Here is a 19,552-nt window from a genome sequence, read left to right on the forward strand (position 1 = left end):
TTATAGATATAAAAATATCCAATAAACATAATGTATTAGCAGTTAAACTATATAAAAAATAAAATATTTAGATAAGTATAAAATTTTGCATAAATCATTCTATATATATAATAACATTTGATAATTAATACCAATACTTTATATTTGTCCTATTTTATTCAATCAAACATAATAGTATAAACATTCATTAATTTAATATAATTTGAATTTTTTAATTAAGATTAATATAAGTTGATTCTTCTAAACTCTAATGATATCAATTGATCATGATATTATTTTATAAAATTATTTCAGATCGTGAAAATTCATTATTATATCAGATATGACATTAAATGGTATTAGCAATCAAAAATTAAAATGATTGGTACAGCCTGTAGTTTAGAAGATGCGTGTCGGCAGGCTCAGGTATTATCAATCTATCATTATTTTATTTAATGTTACTTTAATTATAATTTTTTATTTCATTTAGCTATGTCTTCATATTTTTATTCTTTACATAGGATATGATAAATCAAGTGTCCAAATGTTGGAAAAATGTTCAAGGACAAAATTCTGTAAGTTTAACTTGTGATAAATCGTCTATTCAAAAAAAAGAACAGAATCATTCTAAACACAGCATTCAGTCTAAATTGACTAGATTATATTTTGAAGAACTTACTAAAGTTCCTCATGCAACACCTGATTCTGTGTTGGTATGTGTATTTTTTGTAGAGATAATATTATTAATATTTTTATTATATATTTTTCAAGATATTTAATATATTAATAAATTAATTTATTAATAATACATTTATTTATATAGAATAATTTAGAAAATGAATGTGATCTTTTGGGAAGATTGGTACAGAGAGAAGGTTTACATACATTAATTGTTAATCTCTATGCTGGTAATAAAGGATACTCACTAGCTGTAAGAAATAGGTAAGTATGTTATATTTTTTATTAAATGTATACTAATATTTTTTACAATATTTTAATAAAACAGATTAATAATGTAAATTAATTAAGTAATTTTAATCTAATAGTGATAAGGGAAATCAGTATGATAAAAATTCAATATTAGCTGAAACACAACTGATGGGTTACGAACAGGGTGAATTACTTTCATGTATAGATAATGGTCAGTTGCCTGCAATGTTGGCAGAGCAATTAGAAACCAATCATTCTCATTTATTTTATGATGGCTGTATAATAGCTGAAGTTCGAGATTACCGAAAAGCATTTCCTCATACTAAAGCTGAAGTTCATCATGTGCTTCTTAAGCCTACAACACAAGTGAGAAATAAGAAGACATAGTATATTGATATTTTTACAAGTTACTGTTTTTCAAACTATAATTTTCAAGCCTCTGGTAATGTACAAGTTCTTTTTTTTAATAACATATTTACATAAAGTTTTTGTTAATAAAATATTTAAAAACATATTTATTAAATATTTTGTATTAAGCTTTAAAGTAACTAAAAGTTTTCTTATTGTCATGTTTATTTTGTAAATTTTATCCAACATCTTTTTCCTGTTAAAATGTTCTTAGAGAGATGCAGTTTGAGAAATAGCAAATATTAATATAAATAATAAAATAATATTTCTAAACAAAAATAAAAGTAAAAGAGTAAAATTAATTAGCATAATAATTTTTTATCTTTCACATCTTTTAGAGTGTACTGTCAGATGTATCAACCTTGACTAGTGATGGTGATTGGAGTCATGAAGAACGATTAATACTAGAATCACATTTACTTGCAGCTACCCAAGGACCTCTTTGTCTCGATCCAAATCCTATTCCTAGCTTAGCTACAACACGATTGAGGCAATCTAAATCTTTGCTTACTGATCATCAACTTATGCGACAAGCCAAAAAATTTTCACAGGTAATCAGTTGTGATAAATTAAATTTTAATTTAGATCTTTCTTTAAATTTAATATTTTCTTTTTAAATAACTTAAATCACATTTAATTATAAAATTTGAAATATGTTATTGTTTTGTTGTAGGTTACAGTTAATCGCAAAAGAAAATTGGAACAACTAGCACAACCAGAAGGGCTAACAATACAAGATTTAATGCAAAAATTAAGAGCCAAAAGGGGAGTAGTTACAACCACTGCCTGTCCGCCGCCTTCTCTTACAAATCCTCCTTTACTTCCACCAAATACACCTATTGATGTTTTAAGGTATTATGCGTTAATTCATTTTTTATTTTTATATATCATTAAGATATATATTAATGGAAAATTGTGCTTTATATTTAATTAGATTTGCAAAAGCATACGAACGCCCGCGAGAAACAAAAGACTGTTTGCCACACGTTATAGAGGAATATATATTAGAAACAGGAGGAAGTCAAGGTGAAATAGATCACATAAAGCTTTCAATTCTACAAAGACCTTCTAATTCTGAGTACCTGGGAGAGCTTTATATGGATAAAAACCATCGTGAAGGAGAGAAAAATGGTTCTGCATGCCGGTACATATTTTTTTGTATTCAACTTTAATCGTTTTTTTTTTTTTTTTCTTTTTTTTTTAAATCAAATTTTCTATTTTGTTTACATCATAAAACTTAATTAGAACAATAAATATTTGGAATCTTTTTATAGGTTTACTCTAGGTACAAGAGTTTTGGCAAATCATTACATCCAACAGTTTACAGAGATATTTACAGAAGAAGGTAGAAAAAATGTTAGAATAAAACATGTTGTACCAGGGCAGGTCCCTCGCGTAACATGTACACCTGGTATGCAGCGAGCACATCAACAGGTATGTATTTTCTTCTTAAATTGGACAAGTGTATATTAACATTTTTTAAATTATATATTTTTAAGTAAATATGCTATTTTAGGCGCAACAAGCAAAAGCAGCGCAATTGGTTGCTCAGCATTTACAACAAGCTCAATCCCAGCATGTGGCGCAGCAGGTAAATAAAATATTCTTTTACTAAGAATTTGAATAAGATCATTATATTTTCAATGACTGCAATAAACTTCGGTAAGATTATTTTAAAATAAACTAAAATTTAATAATTATTTTAGATTTTATCGAGAGCTCAAGGTCAGTTAAATACTTTAGCTGGACAAGTAGCTTCAATGAAAACTATGACAGAAGCTACTACTTCTGCACAAAATAATTTAACATGTGTAGATGCGACAAATATTCCACAAGTTATTGCCCAGAGTGAGACTACATCAATGAGTCCAGGGCAATCTTTGTCTAATGGTGGATCAAATGCCTCCACATCTGTACAAATTGACAATTCTGCAATGTCAGTCACTGATGGTAGTTCCTGTAATGGATCTGGAATTTTAGTTTTTCAGCAGAAATCAACTAATAGTATTAATAATGTTACATCTGCAAACGTTCCAGTTTTGGTAGGAATTATACACAGATTTACATTGTACATTATATTATATTTTATTATAATAATTTTACATATTTTTTTGTTTATAGCAAGCTCAACTGCAAGCTGGAACACAAAATTGTGTTACGGAAACCGTTAACCAGAGCCAAAATGAAATACCATTTAAGAAACATTCTACCAATCCAGCGATAACGGCTCTTGTAACATCTCTCATGAATTCTGCTCAACAATTTCAACAGCAAGCTGCAGGTTTGTTATAATACAAATCGTAATACAATTAATTTAACATAATATAATGTAACATAAACTGTAATACAAAATAAATACTGAAAAATAAGTACTTTATTCAACATTGTTACAGCAAATGCAGCTGCTGCTGCTATGAATAGTAATGCACAGACTACAAACAAGTCAAATAATGCTGCGATCCTTAGTTTGTTAAATAGTAGTCCTGCCAATTTGACACAACAGAAAGTCCAGCCACGGAGGATTTCTTTAAATGCTTCCATCCCATCTAGAGTCTTTAGTCACGGAAATGTTATTAATGTCCCTAATACGACTGGTCAAGTAAGACAATTAAATTCGTATTCACGCATTTTTAAGATTATTACGAAATATTAAGAAATGTATTTTTCAGGTAAGAGTAAGTTTAAGTTCAACTTTAACAGGACAATTAAGTTGCAAGCAACAACCAGTAAAAGCAACAGCCGTGAAATTAGCTCGCGTACAAGATCCCACTTCAACACTTGGATTATCCATGTCAGGACTTTCAGCTTTATTAGCAGGTATATTCTAAAATAATATATAGATTTTGTAATTAATGAATTTATTATTTTTATTTCATTTCAATTGAGATGTTTAAGTTGATATTATATGTTGGTTTTATTAAAATAACATATTATCTTATGTTAATAGGAACACCATCTGCAGATAATCCAATACCAGGAATTAATTCTGGTTCTTCTCTACTTGAACGATTAACTGCTTCTTCCAGTCAAAACAATCAATCTGGGACGTCAATGACAACCCCACCATCTACCAATGTTAACCTACAGGGCGTAAATCTTACTAGTCTGTCGAATTCCATCAATGGTCTCCAGAATGTTCAGGTTGTGGAGAGCTGCTTATTTCTACATATGGCGTAGAAGATGAAATACTACTGTACTATTCGTTGTACGACAGGTATCATTTCCCGGATTATCACAACCCATTACGATGTCGCTAAATGTGTCAGCGACGACGGGTTCCGTTACACCTACAGGGGTCATTGTTTCTCTGCCTATATCATCTGCAACTAATACTTGCACCACGGTTTCTAGTGTTAGTTTTTTTTTGTATTCCACGCATCTGCACTCTTTGATTGATATGATATAAAATATATAAAAATATTCTAGAATATTAATTTATGTTTTTAGATGGTAGCTACTACAGTTGTTACAACAGCTATTGCTGGAAGTACACCAACGGTAGTAATAGCTAATCCTGCCAATACTCATTTATCATTACCAATTGGTAAGAATGATTTTTTTCGTTTTTAGTAATTTCAATACTATTTTCATATTAAATTATTTTATTTAATATATTAACGTTTGACCTAAAAAGATAAGTAAATGTTCTATGTTTATACAAATTGAATAATTATGATATATACAATAATTTGTATTTTATTATAACATAAATGTTGTAGCCCAAATAATACCTTCTGCAGTCAAGGGATTATCACAACAAAACATACGTAGTAGTAATTCTGTTACCCTTGCACAGGTATATATAAATTGCATTATATTTAAATTTGAAAATTATAATTTAATATAATCTAAAAATGTGATAAATGTTGCTCCTTAGGGTGGACAAGCAATTCAACTTGTTGGATCTCAAAGGCCACGACTTAATCATATAACTCGTCAAGTACAACCAAATCAAGTGAAATCAACTGTTTTGTCAAATCAATTAGTAACTGTGGCTAAAACAGTAACAGCAAGTCAGTTAATACTATCTGGTAATAAACAGGTCTTAACTCCTATAATGGGTAAGTTATTATAGCTACCATGTTACAGTATATTATTTAAAAAAAAAGTATTAAAATAATAAAATTGAAACAAATTATTTTTAAAATTTTACGTTTATGAGAAATATTTTTACATAGATTTAATATAAAAATTAATTTTTTTTTAATAACATTCCTGTTTTCAACAAATAAAAAATCAAAATAGTGTTATTTTTTATAGCAGCAACAAAGCCAGTGCTTATGGCGTCTCAGACGACACCTTCTTCCCAAGTAGTACCTGCAAATAAACAAACATTATTGACAAAATCTTTGCATGCTAGAGCTTCTACAGGGCAGTGCAGTCAACAAACTCAAAATCTTGGTGTAGCAACATTATCACAGCAACAAGTATGTACTTTCTTATTAGTAGTACAAATTTTTAATTAAAAAAATAAAAGTATATATTATAACACATAACATTATAGATAGCACAATATAATAAAAAAGAATATATTATTTTGAATCTATTATAATTAAAATCATAAATACAACTCAAGCTGTTCATTTTGTAGTTACAGAGAACTCTTGTCAAACCTGTACAGCTCCAACAATTACAGTGTTTAGCTACACAACATAAAATAGCGGTTGCAACTGGCAATTCGCAAAATAGAACTCAAATCGAATCTCAGAGAAATTCTACGTCTGCTCCTGGGGAAGACCCAGCCTGAACATGTTCAAATGATTAATATTTCATCACATTTAAATAATTGGAGCCTGCCTATAAGGAATGTAATGAGGTGTTTATATATTAAGTTAACATGACATTTAAAAATTTTATTTATGCATGCAATTATAATTGTAAATTATGAAATTTTTATTCATGAACGATCGATGTTTATCAGCAAAGACATATTTTATAAAAATCAGCATAGTATATACTTGTGCGTATGTGCAATAAATTATTTCTAAAAAAAAAAAAAAAAAAAAAAAAAAAAAATGAAAAATGAAAAAAACATTTACCTCAAAATATTACTTTGAGGGCGGTTTCAATTATTGTACATATAACTTATACATACAATATGATTTGTTTTATATTAAAAAAAATATAATAAATATTCCATTTTTTTATTGACCTTGACCCTTTTTTTATATTATTAATGTTTATTTCGCATAAAAATATTTTCTGATATACATTTTTTGCTAAGATTATAAATTAATGGCACTTAAATTCGCTAATTTCATTCAACTTACGCTTATACTTATATACTTAATACATCTATACACATACTCATCAGTACTTCCAATTTTGTTTTAACAATCTTCCATATCTAATAATCATAAGCGTAGAATATACAGAAAACTGTGTTTCAATATTTTCATTTTATTAATCATATACATTATTAAAAAATCTTAATCTGGTATATAAATTGTATAACTACTTTGAATAATTTTCAGAATTATAAATACTGAAACAGTTTTTAGAACAATTTCTTATAACTTAAAGCATAAAATGTTATTCACAATATTAGCAATTGTCAAAAAATGTAAACTATTAGTTTCATAACAAGGTATTAAAAAAGATGTTAAAAAGTGAAACAATAAGTTAACATGTTACAAATATTTCATGCTAATTAAAGATTAATCTTGAAATTAAATTATATATAGTTATCATCATCATAAAACATCTTTTGCATACAATTTGAATAGGTTAAATAATAGTAACCAATATTATCTTTTAAATATATACAAATTGATAATATACAATACATACATCTTATTCATATACTAAGTCAATATATCAATGTATGATACATACACATTATATACAACTTTTACAATCAACATTTTCTTTCTCTAGCTCTTTATATTAATAACATACATTAACGTACAATTAAATATATAACTTGTGCTTTTTAATAATTATTGCTAAAAATCGCTTATTACATAATAGTATATATTTAGCCTGATATTTTTGTCTGATAGGAGATTGTCCTACTCGTTAATCATAATTAATTATCCTTAGCAGTGATTACGACAATAATAAACACTAGAAAATTTTATATATTAGTTGGCATTCAGTTCCAGCTGTATGCAATTAACAATTTTATTTTTCCTATTCTTTTAATTTAAATAATTAATTTCATTATTTGTTAAAATATTTATTGCAAACGCATATTCATCGTCTAAATAATTTGATAATGGTTTATATATATTTACTGATATATCTACATAATATAGAAAATTAAATTCCTCTTTATTTTAAAATAAAAAGAAACAAGAGTATAAAGAAAAATAACAACTCTCTTGTCTAGAAATATTGTACTTAAGATATAAAACAATAATTCAACGTGAAATTAGAGATAAATGTCTTTTATGTGCACTTCCATTATAATCAGTCTCTTCTTTTGGAGATCTACCCATGCTTGACTTGCAAGTATGTAATAACAATGTTAAATATTTCCTACCGGAAAGTATTAATAATAAAATACTGTGTATGCCTGTTGAAGATACTATTTTTATATTTATATCACATTTTTATATGTTGCTTGTATTGTATCTTTGATTTATCAGTGCATAACACAGGCTATAAGTTACAACTTTCGTTTCATAAAAGTGTTTCCATTTAAACTTAAACAACGTATTCTTTAAACATTATAAAAAGATATTAATATTGAGCAATGATACTAATTCTCTCTATAATATTACCAATATCATTAACTGCAAAAGTATGCACATACTTGATAATATAATTGACTATAAATAGTTTCAAATGTAACATATATACATGATACTCATAATGTATCTCAATTGTCATAAAAAAAATCTATTTTACTTAAAATTTTTAATAATGGTTAATCTATTTCTGATCTAAAATTTGGTGAGTTAGAAACTTTCATTGTTTGTACATCTTTGCTTATTTCCCATTCGCTCTCTGGATTAAAAGATGTATTTAAAATTCCCAAAATATCATCTTCTAAAGACATTTCTGATAAATTTTCCATGCTTTGCTGACTTGCATCAGTATACAGAGATTCTGTTACAACTAAAAAACAATTTTTTTTGTTTTACATGTAATTAATTTATACAATACATACACAGGAATTGGTAATTAAAACAGATTACCATCATTAAGTGTATGCTGTGATAACCATGTTGGTTCATCCCATTCATCAAATTGTAACTTTTTATTATTTTCGATTTCTTCAATAGATAACATTGCATGTGATTCAGAGTCTGTAACATCGAATATTTCTGTCACTTGCACTTTGTTATTATCATCCATATAATAGTATGCCATTACAGCTTCTTGATCAGAAGTTACCTGTACACATAAAAAAATTAATTCTATTTTTAAAAAATTCACATATACATTTTATATTCAAATTTATTAATAAGTAGAATGATTTATAAATTTATTAAGATTTTATTATATACCTGAAGGATATTTTCAAAAGTATTATCAACCGTTGATAAATTCGACATATTTATAACACAATTTGGTGTATTATTATGTTCCTCCCATGGTTGTCTAGAAAACATAAATTAAGACAATAAAAATTATATTAATTAATTAAAAAATTTCTAATTTAAAAAAGTTTATAAGCTTACAATTCATTGTATTGTAATGTTAAATTTAGATTTTTCTTATTTTTATATAAATTATCAGTCTTTTCTTCTCCTTCCATATTATATATATCTGAAAAATTTGATATTAATACACTTTCTATAACTGATATAAAGTACATAAAATATTTTATTTACTTGAACCATATTCTGTAATTGCTAATTGGCATTTAATAGTCGGTGGTACTTGTTGATAATACACATTAATTTTAGGAAATAGCATACTTAATTGGTCCAAGAAAAATGTTCTTAATTCTAATAGATTTCTTCGTAACTTAGGTACATTTAAAATAAATCTGGAAATAAAATGAAATATTAATGATTTGTTAATAATTGTCAATAGATGAAAAAAATTTATATAATATAAAAAAAAAAATTACAAAAACAAGAAGTTAAAACTAAGTTAAAGCTTTTTTTAGATTTAATATATGTAAACATACACACAACTTAGAACATGTATGCATAAATGTGTATTATATATAGATATATGAATGTACAAACAAATTTTATAGAATTTTTATTTATATTAATAAAAACTTTATTTATAGCAATACTAAAACTTTTATTATTTAATATTTTAATATGCAAATGAATCTCTTTTCAATTTATATATTCCTTAATTTCATTTTTTATAACTGATTATTTGGATAATATAAAAATACTTTCATACAACAATACTTAAGAAATGCAAAGCTTGTTTTATACAGCAAAATTAAAAAAAAATGCAAAGCTTACCGAGAATGTGTCATATGTTTAGTACAAGGAATCATCTGTGAAGGTGTATGGAGAATATTGCCAATTACATTGTATTCCAAGGTGTGACTTTCTATCTTGTTACCAATCAGACTATGATCACATGCATAATGTTAAATATGAAGTTACATTTAATGATATCAAATAAATGCAAAAGAACACAATATATGAGTTTAATCAGATAGCTAAATATGAAGCAAATTAAACTATATTTCATTAATTGAAAATGTCTGATGGTAAAAATTTCAATACATATTATATATATTGAAACTTAAAGCAGTATTACATACAGCAAACTTTAAAACATACAAGCTTACTTTTGAATAACTTACTAAATATAAGAAGTATAAATCTATTATTTACACAATATGTTTGTATCTATATTTATTGTTAATTCTATAATTATATATAATTCTAATTGGGTTATTATTTTAGGAGCATGCAATTTTAAACAAGTAATAGTTCATGCATATCAATCACTTATTCCATTAGTCTACATAACTACATAACTACATCAAACTACATAAATATTTAAAATACTACATGTGAGAAAAATATTATATGAAAATATCATTAAAAGGAAAAACCAGATAATACAATGTATAATAAAGTACTTACTTTGTAAAAGTTGCATATACTACATCTGCTGGCAATGTACATGGTAAACTTAGCAATGACAAAAGTTTTACACTTCGATGTTTAAATAACCAGTTGATTAATCCTTTATTAGCAGAATCAATTGCATCTTGAAATATGGTCATAACTGTTTCAGGTAAATTAGATACTAATGCTTCCTATAAAATATACATCATATATAATAATATACAGAAATATTTATATTATACAATTAACATTTATATTTTGTGTTCATAGCCTATCACCTGTCTATGAATTTTACATTCTAAACATTCAGGATCATAATCCATATTGTCATCAAGAGTTTCTGAGACAACAAATGTGGATTGTACTGCCAAACATCGAGTACAATTAAGTAAGTTATTACGATGAAGAAATCTTAATGCATCATCAAATCCTTGTTTGCACATATTTGAAAGTATCTGTAAAATAGTTAAAATTATTTATACTATTAATTTTCAAATTTTACGTATATAGAGAGTATTATCCAAATTTTTATTTATAATTTATTGTTAATAAAAGAATGAAATAAATATAAATGAATTCTATATATAAGATTTATTGAATTATTATAAAGATTTACTCATCCCTTCTTTTAATATTATGTGCAAACTAAAATAAAATTGTATAAAAAAGATATCTGTATTATAAATAATTAATATATTTTTACCTCTGGATTTGGTGGAAAAAGTATCCTTGCAAACCTATATATATTTTGTCTTGAAAGTTCTATACTTGTATTTGCAAAGTTGACCTACAAATCATAAATGTTAATTTATTACAGTTTATATGTAATTTAATAATCTAGTTCTTTAAAATACTAATTTCTCTACTAATAATCACGTAACTACTTCACCGATTGCTTCATAAATTTAAATTCAATTTAAATTAAGTTATTCAAATAATTACTTTTCAAGATACAACAAAGTTTATTACAAAATACAATTGTCCCTCGAAATAAGTGTTTCTGATTATACACGATTTTTTTATGTTCTTTAACACTAGATTTACGGACGCTATCTGTATAACTATTTCTAAGAACACCTGTCAAATTGACAGGTAAAGGAAACCACGTGTCTTTTCTTTTTAACGATTAGTTTAATTTAAAAATAATTATATATTATATTAACAGTCTTAATATAAGTTAACTAAATCTGTTGCCATCGTATAATTGGCGCAACCCTTCCGTCAAATTGACGGGTTCCGTAAATCTAGTGTTAAAGTTGCCACTACTATTTTCGTTCGATTTTATCTAATGCAAACCTAAATCACTTACAACTTAATAAATGAGCTCCATCAACATTCTTGTGCATCAAAATCCTTTATGAATCGATTCTCTAACAATGTTCCACGAATATATTAATACTAGGTATATTTTCTATACTTTTTCAATGTTGATACGACATTTATTATACATTCTCTATCAATAATTCTTCAACAACTATAGAAAAGATATTAAAACAGCGTGCTAATTTGTATTTTAATGTTACACTTATAAAATCTATATTTAATATTTAATGATATCCCTTTGTTGAGGGACGATGATTTAATTGCTACTACCGGAAATCATTGAAACTTTCTGTTTCATTTTGTTACCTATGATTTTTTAGATATACGCACATATATGTACGCTACACACGCGCGCGCGCACACACACACACATACTTCAAGAGACAATTATATATTCATTATCAAATATATTCATTATATCAACCTACATGAAAAAGCTGAGAAGAAACATCTCTAGGGCAAATATCACTTTCTCCACAAAAGGGACTAACAGTAATAGTATTTTCATCAAGTGTCGGAAGATTATCACTAAAGCCACCATCCATATACCTAACACCATGAAATCTTGGTGGTAAAAGACCAGAAAAAATTGGAACAAATGCACTGGCCAATAATGCCTATAAAAATGAAGATTCAATGTATTTTAGTCCTACATTAATGTATATTCAAAAATTATATAAAACTACAATAAGGACGATAAATATAATATAATATATAATTTTATTTTGTTCATACAAATTGAAAAAACTTCATTGTTTATTCTAAAATGTTATCTGGATAATATTGTATATTATAAACGTAACAAATTCATGAATGCACATTGTAATATATTATTATTAAACTAAAAGAAATATTATCACAAAAGTATGAAAAACGAAAATAGACATGAATACTACGTTACCTGCAATAAGTCTTCCCTGGATGAAAATTGTGAAATAATTACGTTTTTGCCATCATACACCCTCGTTAAGGAAATATGCAGTTTTCCGCTCACGCGAATATGAGCATCGTTAGGAAGAAACTGTAATAGAGATAATATTTCATTATATATTAAAATATTAATATCATAAATTGACTTTAAAAATATCTACTGTTTTACAATAATAACTTCAAAAAGTATAAATAATACATGTATACATTTGATAAGTATTATTTTTTAATATTTTTATAAAATTTAAATATCTACATTAATTTTAAGTTATTATTAATAGTATATACCTTCTGTAAACTTTCTAGTAGTATTTCTTGCACATTAAACAATGGACTAAATGGACCGAGTGTGCGTTGTCGTGCTTCACGGGCAACACGTAATACATTACTTGTTATCTCACCTATAAAAACATGTGTTCTTATAATAATTATACCAAAGAAAATCTAATAATACTGTATTAAAAAGATTATCAAAATTAATTTCATTAATTAAGAATAAAGTATTTTGAAATTCAATTTCATCGAAATTAAGATATTTTCTTTAAGTACAAATTGCTTGCTTGAATCGCATATTGATTATATAGTATATAGCAATTCGTTTTAATTGTACAAATTACATTACTTGAAAAAATACTAATCATATACGATATACGATTTTATTTGAAAATTTTATTCAGAAATAAATAAAATTACGTATAAGTTAGTTAACTTTAAACATATATCATTTCTAAGTATTCTAATAAAATTATTCATCATAGATAGCAAGCAATAGTTATGCATGATTTTTTCTCATTATAAAATGAGAAAAATAAATTTTGAGGTACTTGATACTTCAAGTTGAGAAAGTTCTAAAAGTTCTTTCTATTAGAATAGATATAAATATATGATGTATTCACAAGTTTCTGAATATTGACTAAAATAAATTTCCGGTTGTAAACAAAGTAAATTAAACTAATCAATTCAACCTGGAATTGCATTAATTCTCAATAAAGGAATAGTTTAGGAACCAATAATATCTATTAAAGTTAATACTAAACGTATAAGAATATTTGCTGGTACAACTATTCGATTATCTGTATTTAATAAATGAAATTGAATTATTGAAATATATGAATCAAATTTGATATTTAAAAATTCTCGACATTCATAAAATTAATATCATTGGTAAACGGCAAATGGCATTTCTATCTTTCAAATTCTATTTATACAATTTTTACTAAAGATCATTGAACATTTTCAATATTTTATTTCAAGGTATTTTTCGAAATAAATTCATAGTATTTTAAGTATCACGTAAAAAAAAGCAAAATAACTGTTCATGCATTTATCTTATCACGAATACTCGATATACTTTGATTGTATCAAAATTAAATTGATTATGATATATATCTATGAATATCCATACATAGATTTTGTGAAAGAAATACAATAGAATTATAAAAACTAAAAACATTATTTTGTATTCATTAATTAATTAGTATTATGAATTAATTAATTAATGCTATAAGAATCTATATTCTTTTTATATGAAAGTGTTATCCAAATTATACGATTTAACTTATGGAAATTTTATGATGAATGTTAAACACATTTGACAGTTCGTGATTGACATTATTAAGAATATCGCTTTACATGACACTATCATTACTCAATATTAAGTCTACGTCAATTACCTTGTTATGTTTCTTTCATTAGACATACTTATATCTATTACAAGCTCCCAATTACAATTAATTTAAAATTATATTCTCTGACGAAAAAGATAATGCCAAAAAAATATACGAAAAACGTTGCTTATAAAATTCTTATCCAATAAAATCAAATGTTTCACAATTTCTACCCTATTTTATTAATTTGTTATGTATTTTTCACAAACTATATATAGGATAATACACTTAAAATCACCACTTTGAATTATTCATAATGATAAACATAACCTCTTTTACATAAATGTAGATATTAAATATAAAGTCGATAACTATCGAAATAATTGATTTCACTTCAATCATTAATACAAAGTCCCAAAGACTAATACAAGATGTATTTTAATAAAACAAATACGAAAAATAATACGAAAAATATAAATAATAATATAATATGCATATTGTATACGTAGAACATCCTATGTTGAAATGGCGCTAATTTCAAGTACCTCACCTCGTATATGTTTAAAGTATCTTACAAAGAAAAACTAATTTTTACTTCCACATGAAACATGTAATTATGATGAAATTAAAAGTGAAAATGTGTCTTATAAGCAAACAGAAAATACTATATTGCCAACTCAGAATTGAATTAAAATGATAATGATAATTTCCTATGTTGGCCTATTTCAAAAGAAAAACAGGAAATAATTAACCGAAGACGTTACATTCAGTTCAATCTTTAGTGTAGTGTTTTTGATATTTGCTCTACAAATGCTACACAAATATATTATCAAACGTTTTTTAAATTGGTCAAAGAAGCACGACAAAATATCTTATAAGCTAAGGACCTTAAGCCTATGCAATCCATAAAAATGTACAACTTGAAATCTAAGATTTATTACACAATTTAAGAACCTACCTTCTTGAAACACTGTAAATTGGAATGCTGGATAGGACCCTTAATAACCCTATACGAAGAAAAACAAATTTTTTAAGCCGCTGGTCCACGATATAAAGTTTCGAGCGTTTTTACTATGTACTACCTGACTAAAATCCTTAATCTCAATATGGAGAAAAACAAAATTTTTTACATCAGTAATTTACAATATAAATATAATTTTATATGTGGTTAATGAAAATAAATGCTGTCATTTCGATTTGATAGATTTTGTAATATTTTGTAAAAAGAACTGGTCAACTTTCATCTGTATATGTATGTAGCTTATCACTTATCGCATGAGTCGGCATTGTCTTTCCACAAAAACAAATATTCCTTTGTTTGCTTAACATGCTACATCCTCTATTGATGTTACCACACCAGAAGAGAATAGTTTATTTTCTAATTAAGATATTTAAATCATGCTACTTCGACAGTAGACATCGTTTTCATATTAACTTTTTCAATGCAAAATTGCAATATTCCGTTTCAATAAAAAAAAAAAAAAAATGAAAAGGTCTTCTGCCATTTATTTTATAATTACTTAAAATATAATTGAAAAAAGTAAATTTTTATTTGAAACACATACATATCTAATGTTTACTTCTTATCAAAATTTATTGATTCGATTATTCCAGTATATGAAAAAAATTAAAATAATAGGGGATTTTGATTTTGTCGTAATAGAAAGATTAGCAACTGCATTTAATCCTTATATCAAATTATTCATCTACATTTACTGATATTATTTAGACTTTAACCATTCCTTCCATAATTTCAGATAATAAAAATGCTGAATAAAAAAAGATAAATTCACAATTGTTTTGATACTATCAAGTTGTTCGTGTATTTGATATAATCATTTTATATAATTTGCGATTACTAATGATAATTTTATTTATCAGAACTTAAGTTCTAGAAATAAAATTTTAAACGTCAACGTAATTGCAATTTTTACTTTAGTATAAATTATATAATTCGGATAAATATACAAATCTCGGCTGTTAATGTTAACGTAACATCAGTCATATAACTATAACAAGTAAGTTCATTTACATATTACTTATTTACATATCGAAAATGTAATACAAGAAGTGAATGTACGTAGAATACATGTAAAAGTATAATATAAATAAGTATCACTTTACAAATGCTTGACTTATATGATGATTACAATGATTTCTTAATTTATTCTTATATATTTACAAATGAATGCCAAATTCTTTCCTATATGCCCATATATATATATATATATATTGCTAAATATATTTCTTTTACAAAATATGCTTCGCAGTAGAGTTGTTTATCGCCTATTATATACGAACTAATATATACTCAGAATGCATGCTATGTAATTTATTGCATTAATCTGGATACGACCTTAAATTTGTTTTTTACTACTGGAATAACATTATGAAAACTTTTACGTCATAGATTATGTAAATGATTACAGGATGTTGTCGAGTATCGAACGACATAAATATCAACAATTTATTATTATACCATTCCACCTTTAGTTAAACTACGTATATACGTATACATATAAATAATCATTAAACATTCACTTCAATAATTAACATAATGAATGGGGAACTTCGTTAATTGATATTCCGAAGAGAATTGATTAGTTTAATATCTACTTTTTAAATATATATAATTATGTTAGTTACAAAATTTCGTTTTTAATTGAAACAATATTTAATTTTTAATCACATACACAAATTACATACAACATATAAAGCTTATTCGGATTGGAAAAGTTTAAAGCATAAATAATTATTTCTTATTAAAGATATTCTTAAATTATGAAACCTATCAACAAAGGAATTTGATAAATATAAAGTGATTACCTCATACAATGTATTTGAATCATCATTTTGAAACAATAGAAGAACAGCATCCGTCATTGTTCGTTCTTAATCAGTTTCTTTCACAATCCGGTATTAATTTATTGGTATTAAAATTAATTTATATATATGAGTGTGTGTTTTTAATCAATTATCATAATATATATTTAATGATGTTATTCGGTATATAACAGTACGGAAGTAAAGACGCAAGGAGAAATGACTGAACGATATTTTTATTTTGGTAAACATATACATATATGTATATTAAAAGAGATTAAATTTATCGAGTATAAAATATATTCAATGCAACAGATATATAATATATAGTATATTACATGTAATATATGAATCCAATTAAGTTTGCTTTATTTGATTTTAAATATTTAAAAACAAATCCTTACATCTGTATCCTTCTATTTTATTTATGTACCTTTTATGGGTCAAATATGTTTACATACATATAATAATCGATACAAAATATATTTACGCGCTTTTCATCTACATATATTACGTTTCAAAACATTTCTGAAATATTATTAAAATTCGAAAAAATTTTATCCTTGCGATCATTTTAAATCTCAGTATTTAAAAAATTTTAATCACTATGTTGTGTTAATTTTCATCCTTTGATTGTAAGTTAGTTAGAAGTTTTGTATTACGAAAGCATCGGATATCTGGTTGGCCATGGTACTGTACTACATGGTAAAATATAAACACAACAGTGAATTTATAGACGGACATGTAAGAAATTATTAGAAATTTCTACACTTCATATACTGTATGCATATATGTACATACATATTTTTTTATAATTTTATTTAAAATTTACATATTAAATAATTTATATAATTTTTTTAATATGGGATTATATATTTATTTTTAAGTTACTATAAATCCTTATTGTTTACATCTTTTAAGTATATATAAGTTTATAATGATATTATTACAAAATTGTAAATTAAATTGTTCTTATCTTTTATATAAAAAACAATTGCTGAAACTTTTAATCATTGTGAAATATTTGTTATAGAAATTTACTGTATAACTATTTCAGGATTATTTAATTTTAATAACATAAGTACACAAACAGTTAACAAGTGTTCAGATAAATTATTACTAAAATGAAGGATATTTCACACAAGATGATAAGCTTTTATCATAATAAAAAATTTTTAGTAGTGCGTAGTAACTCATGCCAATATGTCTGCTATAATTGCTTGCATTATGTTATATATTTATTGCCAGTCTTACTCATAAAGAAAAACATTTGATAAGTGTTCTTGCTACTACTTCCAATTTGCTCATTCTAAGCTTGACCTAGTTATGAGATTTATTTGTGGGATGACTAACTTTATACATTTCCTATGAATAACTTAAAAATCTTATAAACAGCAATAATTCAAATATAAGAACAAACTAAAATAATATAAACTATGTTCAACTGATATATAGCATTTTACAATTTTTTTACAAATATTTTTTTATCAATATAGTTATGATCATGATGTTTTACATATTTGTATTCCTTTGTATCTTTCATATTGCTTTACTAATAACACCTAAAAGAATTTAGTATTGTTATATGTTATGTAGTAATATGTTATATTATTTATAAACATAGTTGTTATCATGTAAAATCTATCTAGGGAAAGTGACTGATTGATAGGTACATTTTTTTAATTTGACAGCATATAAACATAACTTTAAGTATATACCAAATTGCAACATCAGTAATAATTGATATTGAAAAACATAAAGATATTTGCAGTGTAATTACAATGTGAAATCACTGGAACAGTGAAATAATTTGTTTAACATGCACACAGTGGATACAGAATGTAAGATGTGTAATATCAAAAGTCATAAATCGAACCATAACACTGAAAAAACTAATTATTTCAGATATTATATATCTGGTAGATATATAAACAAAGGAGTTCACTCACCGAGGGGTAAGTCACAAAGGAGACAACAAGCAGCGATAGCACCAGCCGATGCACCACTAATCTTATCCAAAAGCAAGTGTGGAGCATATTTCTTGAAACACACTGCCACACCAACGTAGTAAATACCAAGGAAACCACAACCAGCAAACGATAAATTCATTTCGGAATTCTCTTATACAATATATTATTTATTGTTACTTTTATTTAAATCGATATTCGAGAATAATTTTACAATGGATAAAAAAAAATACTGATTTCTTTTCTTCGGCACTATGAACATCACTTATAAAGAAAATGCTTTGAACGACGTATTTCGCACGACGTCCACGTTCGAACTATCAGTAGTCCTTTGCAGCAACAACAGTCTCCCGAAACTCTCAAGCCTAATCTTAAATATGATTGAAAAAAATACATGTTACAAACAGCTAAAGCGATAATACACATTTGATGACGTACGTTTTGTAAATATTCGCTAGATCTCTCATTGGTTGATTTCGATGGTGTGGTGATTGCTCCGCCCACTCAGTGTTCTTAAACTCATTCAATGTGCAATAGTCCTACAGGTACACGTGTTTGTTGTCAAAATGACTGTCTTCAAATACAT

The 19,552-nt window shown here is 25.6% G+C and overlaps 2 protein-coding genes across 2 annotated transcripts in view; one reads left to right on the forward strand and one right to left on the reverse strand.

Annotated features, from left to right (window-relative positions):
- Positions 1 to 6,109, forward strand: part of LOC108548414 (transcription factor SPT20 homolog) — a 6,981-nt gene extending 872 nt beyond the window's left edge. Inside the window, exons 2-21 of the mRNA XM_017901334.1 lie at positions 295 to 405; positions 501 to 692; positions 803 to 921; positions 1,026 to 1,275; positions 1,656 to 1,868; positions 1,991 to 2,169; positions 2,252 to 2,461; positions 2,592 to 2,751; positions 2,834 to 2,908; positions 3,024 to 3,359; positions 3,439 to 3,598; positions 3,711 to 3,916; positions 3,987 to 4,134; positions 4,265 to 4,458; positions 4,532 to 4,669; positions 4,765 to 4,861; positions 5,037 to 5,113; positions 5,195 to 5,378; positions 5,578 to 5,744; positions 5,909 to 6,109. Of these exons, the coding sequence (XP_017756823.1) occupies positions 358 to 405; positions 501 to 692; positions 803 to 921; positions 1,026 to 1,275; positions 1,656 to 1,868; positions 1,991 to 2,169; positions 2,252 to 2,461; positions 2,592 to 2,751; positions 2,834 to 2,908; positions 3,024 to 3,359; positions 3,439 to 3,598; positions 3,711 to 3,916; positions 3,987 to 4,134; positions 4,265 to 4,458; positions 4,532 to 4,669; positions 4,765 to 4,861; positions 5,037 to 5,113; positions 5,195 to 5,378; positions 5,578 to 5,744; positions 5,909 to 6,064 (3,309 nt within the window). The 5' untranslated portion in view covers positions 295 to 357 and the 3' untranslated portion in view covers positions 6,065 to 6,109. The remainder of the gene's footprint in view (positions 1 to 294; positions 406 to 500; positions 693 to 802; positions 922 to 1,025; positions 1,276 to 1,655; positions 1,869 to 1,990; positions 2,170 to 2,251; positions 2,462 to 2,591; positions 2,752 to 2,833; positions 2,909 to 3,023; positions 3,360 to 3,438; positions 3,599 to 3,710; positions 3,917 to 3,986; positions 4,135 to 4,264; positions 4,459 to 4,531; positions 4,670 to 4,764; positions 4,862 to 5,036; positions 5,114 to 5,194; positions 5,379 to 5,577; positions 5,745 to 5,908) is intronic.
- A 2,079-nt stretch (positions 6,110 to 8,188) lies between these two features.
- bmm (brummer) lies at positions 8,189 to 19,322 on the reverse strand. Its single transcript, XM_017901322.1, has 13 exons — positions 18,949 to 19,322; positions 12,858 to 12,970; positions 12,541 to 12,660; positions 12,068 to 12,256; positions 11,020 to 11,103; positions 10,595 to 10,771; positions 10,332 to 10,507; positions 9,696 to 9,806; positions 9,099 to 9,256; positions 8,946 to 9,033; positions 8,772 to 8,865; positions 8,460 to 8,658; positions 8,189 to 8,379 (listed from the first exon to the last, which is right to left on the reverse strand). Exons 1-13 carry the CDS (start codon positions 19,106 to 19,108, stop codon positions 8,189 to 8,191), a joined length of 1,860 nt encoding a protein of 619 aa, XP_017756811.1. The 5' UTR covers positions 19,109 to 19,322.
- Between the last annotated feature and the right edge of the window lie 230 nt (positions 19,323 to 19,552).

The sequence above is a fragment of the Eufriesea mexicana genome, unplaced genomic scaffold (assembly GCF_001483705.2).
Source record: "Eufriesea mexicana isolate 0111107269 unplaced genomic scaffold, ASM148370v2 scaffold474474821, whole genome shotgun sequence".
Lineage (NCBI taxonomy): Eukaryota > Metazoa > Arthropoda > Insecta > Hymenoptera > Apidae > Eufriesea > Eufriesea mexicana.